The sequence below is a fragment of the Pteropus alecto genome, unplaced genomic scaffold (assembly GCF_000325575.1).
Source record: "Pteropus alecto unplaced genomic scaffold, ASM32557v1 scaffold45, whole genome shotgun sequence".
NCBI lineage: Eukaryota > Metazoa > Chordata > Mammalia > Chiroptera > Pteropodidae > Pteropus > Pteropus alecto.
In genome coordinates, this window is record NW_006442491.1 from 33,012,447 (window position 1) to 33,019,853 (window position 7,407).

Below are 7,407 nucleotides of genomic sequence, written 5' to 3' on the forward strand. Positions count from 1 at the left end.
AGGGGGGACTCGTAATTTTTACGTGAAGGAAGTGTTTCAAAGCTGATTGTGGCCAAGGGGGCCTCTGGCCGCAAATGAAATTGGCTGCCGGAGACTTAGGTCTCATTGAGTTCAGTGGTGCTTCGTAAGTTCTTTCCAGGTTGATGAGCCAAGAAAAAAGTCAATAGAATCCTTATGCTTAAGGTTGACGAACGCAAGAGAGTGTCCCGTGAAATAGCTCAGGTGTTTTGTTTATTTCTTGGCCTTCCCCCACGACAAAGGCAACCCCTGAAGCGCCCACGTGTGCACTGGCTGTTGGGATTACAATGCAATGGGTGTGGGTAAGGATCGTGCACTCTCGACTGACTGCGGCTGCTGCCCCCTGGGTCCCCGGAGTTTGGGGAGCATGACTGTGCATCCCTGGACACCCGAGGACCCCAGAGGGTGGGGTGAGCAGGCTGTCATTGACAGGGCGGCTCACAACGTGGTGATCTCCACTTGGGCTTCGGTCCCCTGGCCCTTGACTGCCTCCACCAAATGGGTAAGGATCGTGTACTCTCAACTGACTGCGGCTGCTGCCCCCTGGGTCCCCGGAGTTTGGGGAGCATGACTGTGCATCCCTGGACACCCGAGGACCCCAGAGGGTGGGGCGAGCAGGCTGTCATTGACAGGGCGGCTCACAACGTGGTGATCTCCACTTGGGCTTCGGTCCCCTGGCCCTTGACTGCCTCCACCAAAGCATGGCTGAGACAAAACACAAGGATTCTTTTGGTGGCACTGACGAGCATCCTTCATCTTGCAGAGATGTCTTCCTCAGCCCCTCTTAGAAGCTTCCTCCCTTTGAGATGTCAAATAGTATCTTAGGTGGTGACTTTAAGAGTCAACTCAAGCATCTCGATCGAAGTTGGGAATGAAGGACAAGACCAAAGAGACCACCTGCATTCCCTGTATCTGCTGGAAACATTTAAAATTTCCTAACAAGGGATCCATGGGACCTACCTGCAGGAGCCATCACCTGTCTGCGAACGAGGCCAGGTTCAGGGTTGGCAAACTCAAGAGTGGAACTACTTAAGATGTTCGGTTTCACAGTCTGACTTCCAAGCTGACAGACTGGGGTGCAAAAGCCCTACGCCAACATCCTCCAACTCCGCCTTCGAAATGGCATAAAACCACGCAGTGAAGTCGGACTTGCTAGACCTCCTTGAAAGTTCTGGACGAAGGCGCTATTCCTAAATAACCATTCCTTCACTGCAATATACATTCTCTGCAGGTCTTCTCTAGAGGGCAGAAAGGGCGGGAACGGAAAAGGAGAAAAACTACAAAACTGCAGAATCTTGAGACACAATAGAAATGACGTTGATAAGCGGTTTACCAGGGCCTCCAACTGCCATTTTATAAAGTTTTTAAAAAGGGCAACATAAATGCACGAGCGCATCGAGGGTGCTCCAAAGGCAAGGAACTGTCGCCTCCTCGTGTCCCCAATTCTCCAAGAGCAGGATCACCCTCAGGAGTGCACGTCAGCATCCAGGCCGGAGCTCACGCCTCTGAAGCGCACACAGGAAGCGTCATGCTGATGGGTCGAAGGGTCCGTACTCATAAAGGATTAATCACAAATCTAAGATATCAGACGCAGTCAGCTCTTGAAGATCAACCGACTGAACCCTTATGACATGCATATGTGGCTACAAGGAGTGACTGGAAAACCCAAGAACACCTTGCCCTGCCACGTCTAGTACTTGCAGACGCCCCTCTTCCTCTGAAACGAGAAGCCACAGCTTTATAAGAAACACGCGTGCATGCCCACCATCCTGGTGGGGGAGGGACCTCTGGGACTGGCTGCCCTTCCGCAAGCCCCTCTTGCAATCTGGAGGCCGAGGGACAGAGCCCGGACCCCAGAGCTACAGCCTGGGCCTCCTCCCACGAGGGCTCCTTACTTGACACTATCACAAGCGGCAGCGTGATAAGAGATGCCCCTGCCTCTGTCCTCGCGTCCTCAATAGTTCCTAGCAGGAAACGGACTTCTGTGGAAGTGAAGCGTCCCCATCCCTGACCCCTCCGCTTCGGACCCAGGGTCTGAGCCACTTGTGCTACCTTGTCGAAAGAATTCGTTGAGTCTCTTATGACCCTGTCGACACATTTAGGGGCTGTTCGGTGGCACGTTTCCTGCTACAACAACTCTGCTGAAAAGGGCTGAGGGTATCCCCAGATAGCCGCGGGCTTTGTAATTGTTACCAGGTCCGAACGAAGCAGGATAACACCACCTTTGAAATTCTTTTACGAGGTGGCAGGTGACGTTAACTCCAGGGCTACGGGTGCTGAATGAGATGCAGGATAACACAGGGTTTATGGGGCTCTCTCCCCCCCTCGCCTCTCATTTGCTTTTTGCTAATCCTAGGAAGCCAGCGCTGCTGAACGCCTGAACAAGCAGGGCCGCCATGGAGAGGACACTCAGCGTTTCCAAAACTGACGCTAGCGCCTGGATACTTTTTCCCAAAGGTCACTGTCTTTCCCCCGCCCCAAACCTACACCAAGAGCTTCACAGTTCTCCGAAACCAGTTTTGAAGAGTGAGGAAGGACGTAAAGAGCACACACACGTCAGGACTGTTTAAAACACAAGAACGAAAACAAAAGATCCTCTACCATCTTCGACGAGACGGAAACTTTTATCACATGATCACAAAATTCAAGTCATAAGGAAGCTTGCGCAGTGACCCACATATACATCTCTCGGCTGAGACACCAGTTTGAACACAGTCACATTCACTCAGATATGAGTCACCAGGGGTCCGAACAGGGCCCCGTGGGCACCTCCTGGGAACCCCCGCTCTGTTGATCCAGTGTCGGGACGCCATGCAGAGCCTCTTCGCGTCCAAACTGCACGTGTGAGCGGTTACGGCACGGTCCACAGGTGGCGGTTAAGATGAACGGAACTTGAGCTCTGTCCTCAGGAAAGCAGAGGCCGGAGTCCCCCCCGCCCCCCCCAACCGAGTGCGCAGCCTACGACGTGAGCTTCGAGTAGCTGGGGGGAGAGAACCGTCTTCGCAGATACTTGAGGATGTAGAGGGGGAGACAGCTGACCAGGGTGATAACAGAGACTTTCCACAGGAACGACAATGTGGCGATGAAGTACACATCTGTAAGCAAACGGGCAGACAGTGGTGAGCTGGTGGAAGGTTCCAGAAGGTGCGTACAGTCCAGAAGCGGCCATCACAGCTATCACCCAATTACAAACGCATGGCCTCCTCCACCCAGTCTTTAAGGGGACGGACGTGTCACCAGCTACCGGCTTATAAAGGCTGGCAGCCTGACTTCCTCTCTCTCCCCTCTCTCTCGGACCTGCTTCTGTAAATCCCTGATAGTCAGTGAAAGGCTCTTTTCAACAACTAAGAAAAGAAAACTATGGACCCAAAAAAAAAACCAATTCTTACAGGTGTTTTTGATTTGGAATCTGACAAGAGTTTTTCTTCCCGAACACGGCCGCTGGAAAACAGAAAGTAATCCTCAAACGCACACTTCTGCTCCCCAACTTTTTTCCCTTCGTCTGAACGACGGTCACAGAAAGCCACAGACAGACGTGAGGGTGGCGTGAGGCAGGCTGAGCCCCCCTGGTCAGAAACAGAGTGACCTCGGGGGCTGTGACCTGCGGACAGGCACGCGGCCTCTCCTGCTGTAGGACAGTAAACCCTGCCGTTGCAAGGTCTTCGTGAGAGAGACGTGACAGTTTGTGGCTTTCAACATGGAGCGGAGGCCACAGTAAACAATTTCCCCACTGCCTGGGCATAGGGCGGGGAAAACACGGCTGGCATTGATTAAGCACCTACTAAGTGCCAGGCCTGCGGCCCACCATGTGCTGTTCGCCCAGTCCAGTGGTGACCGCATCTAAGGTGACCAACCATAGGACCCTGAGGGCAGAACCTGCGTCTTCTAGGCCTCTGGAGTCCCCCGGCTTCAAGCCATTGAGCACACGGTAGGTGCTCACAAAACCCATTCGGAGAGACTTGGGGACAAGTGTGAAACTGTTCTAAGACTGCTTTTCACGAGGGTGCTCCTTTACATTTACCAAACCTTTTTAAGGAGTGTTTGCTGACACATAAAAGAAGTGATCAGAGACACTTTTGTGGTGAGGCAGCGTCTCAGCCAAACGATAATGCCAAGTCCCGTCGGCCTATCGTTCATTCATGAACATGACCTACGTGCCTGACGTCTGCACAGCGCCAAAGAGCACAGCACAGTGGCCAGCTCCCTGGAGAAACCCACCGGCTCCTTCCTGAATTAAACAGAATCTCCTTCCAAAACAGTGTGGCGTGGTTCTCAAAGAAAACTCTATACTGAGATCATGTCCAACAGCCTCAGTTCCGGAAGGTTGATTGACAATTGCCACTTGTCCCAAGGGCACCCCAGTAAGAATATGGGGGAAGTAGCGTGCAAAGACCTGCTGGGCAAAGAGCTCGGCATCCGAGGGCTGGGGAGGCTGCCTTCCTTCCCGAGTTGGTGAGACCTGATGGACAAGCTTTAAATGCGGGGGTGGGGAGGCGGTGTCTTACCAATGAATTCATGTAGGAACACCAGGGAGGCGATGTAGCAAGCCAGGCTGAGCAGCTCGGCCACCGTCATAAGCCAGTGCCAGGTCTGGATTGTCAGGGCCACCATCAGCAGCTCGGTGAGGATCAGCGACGTGAAGGAAATGGCCACGATGTGCACGAATTCGGACTCGAACAGCAGCAGCGCCCCGTACATGATGGTGCTCCCTGGACACGCGGAGAAAGTCCAGGTGGGGAGAGGCCGGTGTCCCCCACGCAGGCCCCTCTGCTGGGAGCTGACCCTCCCACCCGCTCCCCTCCGAAGGCCCCCTCCCCTGTCACATTCACCTTTGTTTCTTCCCTTTAGACATAAAAGGTGCCACTTGTGAAATGAATGGGGCTCTACGGAGGTTTAAAGAGGCATCATGGTCAAGTTCTCCTATTTCCCCTTTTGACTTTATATAACGAAGAATCTATAATTGCAGGGATGGGGGGAGAGTGAGGGAGGAGGAGGGACAGAGTAACTCTCTGAAGAGGACGGAATGAGGGATAGAAATTTAAATATGTTATCAAAAATGATAAGAGAGAGGTAGTCACAAAAAGGCAGATATACATGAGTCCACTTAAAGGAGTCAGTCATAGAGGCGGCGAACAGCCTGGTGGTTCCCAGGGGTGGCCGGGGAGGGGAAGAGAGGGCTTGGCCGCTGAGTTTCAGTTTTTTTCAGATGAAAAACTTCTGGCGCTCTGTTTCACGACAACGTCGACGCACTGAACACTACTTCAAAAGAGTTCAGACGGTAAACTGTGCGTTACGTGTTTCTTACGACATAACAGAGGCAACCAAGACACGCAGAGAACTCTGTACCTCTATCGGAAAGAGAAGGGGAAGCGCAGGTGGGTATAGAAAAGTTTTCATCGAGCATGGCAGGGACTGAGTGGATGGTGTCTCACGTGGATCAAAAAATACTCGCAACACAAAACTCATAGAGGCGGGGCGGGGAGGTCCGAAACCCCCCACTGTACCAGGGATGAAGACGGAAAATGGAGCATCGCTGCTTAGGATCGTGAACTTTTATGCAGGATTATACTTTGACCGACTCCTTAAAAACACCCTCCTCGATTTCTTTTAATGACAATTTAACCTCCTGCCAACAAATTCAGCGGTCACTATATGCTTTAATTGTGCACCCGTTAGTAAAAAAAAATTAAGAATGAACCCAACGCACAGTATATATCTGGAAATTACATATGTGCAGATGTAGAGAGAGATATTAAGACCACCGTATAAATATGTTATATACATGAAGAAACATGCATAAAGACAGAAACTCTCAAAAAAGTGAGGAAAAAATAAATACACATAGAGGCTTTGGTATTTTCTTCTCCTACTCCAACGAGTTGTCTTACAAAGCCTCTAAGTCTGAGGGACCACGGAAATAAATGCTTTCCGAAAACTGCAACTTGACCTCAGAAAAAGTATCAGAACGTTCCAGAAAATAATTACTTTTTGCTACGATGGCTAGAACACCTCAGCAGGTTTTGATTCGTATTGGTTATATTTTTCTCTGACTTCATCTCATTAAGCTGACAGCCCCACCTCACACGTGGGACTTGCGCTGGGCTGAACGTTCGCGTCCTGGGGACATGTTGAGCGGGGTTTTCCCCCGGGGGGACACTGTCACGCTCCCTACTGCTATTTTAGGATCCCAGCTTCTTCGTGTTCTACAGGCGACAGACAGTAAAGCTGACCTTGGGGTCAAGGCCAGAGTACAAGACAAAAGGTGGCTTTGCCCTTCCTTACCTTGATAGATGCTAATCAAAACCCATATCAAGAATGTCTTGTAGGATAACGGTCGTCCCTAAACGAGAGAGAGAGAGAGGGGACAGGTCACCGTGAATGGCTTGTCCGGTGTGCCAGCCCTCTTCCTCCCGCTCTCCCGTGAATGAGATACGGCCACCTGCCTGTTTTCATCAAAAGACGTGGCTTACACATATCCGAAAACATTAAAAAGTTACGTTTTTTTTAAAGAGACTTGCTATCAGATGAGAATAAGCCCACCCTTTCGTAAAAATCCCTTAAAGGCAAATAAATGAAATTATATCCACACCCCCACGATTTTTAGAAGTGTGCACAAGAACATTTCTAGGGGTAGACACGAGCGGCAGCTGCAAAACAGAACTGTCGGGGGCTTTTTAAAAAGTTGTTGGTTGGTTTGTTTTCCGTTTATATATTACTGTATTATTTCATATTCTTTACATGTACATATGTTCCTTTTTTAAGGAACAAAGTAAAACTCCCATGCCTTCCTCCCCAAAGCTACCGGAAGTTCAAATGTGTTCAAATCAGATATATGAAATATAAAAGTATGGATGGAGGAAGAGAAGGAAGGAGGGAGGGAGGGGGGGAGGAAGGAGGGAGGGAAGGAGAAGAGGGAAGGGGTTAGGAGCCCGACGAACCTTGAGAAGATCCTTGTAGAGCTCAGGGTACAGCATGGCAACTTCCGACTTGACGTCTTTGTCCAGGACCAGAGAGAATACGGGAAACATGGTGTAGATGGTCGAGTACCTGGGAGGGAAAATCGCCACAGGTAAGACACAGCCAGTGGAGTGTGAGCAACGTGCTCCCCCCGCCTCTGGAGCCCAGTTTCCATGCATTCACTCGACAATGATGTATGGAGGGTCCATTTTGTGACAGGGCTGGTTCTAAGCACTAGAGATTCAAGATGGAAACCGGACAAAACCATCTGCCCTCAGAATGAGTGAGCCAATAAACAAATTCAGCAAACTGGCTGGAGGTAAGAGCTAAGGAGGCAAGTACAGTGAGGAAGAGGGAATAAGACACGGGGGGTGGGGGGAGGGTGCAATTTTAGAGAGGTGGCCAAGGGACGTGACGTTTGTCAACACCCAG

At 50.9% G+C, this 7,407-nt stretch overlaps 1 protein-coding gene across 1 annotated transcript in view; it reads right to left on the minus strand.

Annotated features, from left to right (window-relative positions):
* Positions 1 to 2,611: 2,611 nt before the first annotated feature.
* ATP9A (ATPase phospholipid transporting 9A (putative)) overlaps positions 2,612 to 7,407 on the minus strand; it is a 109,915-nt gene continuing 105,119 nt past the window's right edge. Inside the window, exons 25-28 of the mRNA XM_015597142.2 lie at positions 6,957 to 7,065; positions 6,301 to 6,358; positions 4,524 to 4,727; positions 2,612 to 3,113 (exon numbers count right to left, since the gene is read on the minus strand). Of these exons, the coding sequence (XP_015452628.2) occupies positions 2,977 to 3,113; positions 4,524 to 4,727; positions 6,301 to 6,358; positions 6,957 to 7,065 (508 nt within the window). The 3' untranslated portion in view covers positions 2,612 to 2,976. The remainder of the gene's footprint in view (positions 3,114 to 4,523; positions 4,728 to 6,300; positions 6,359 to 6,956; positions 7,066 to 7,407) is intronic.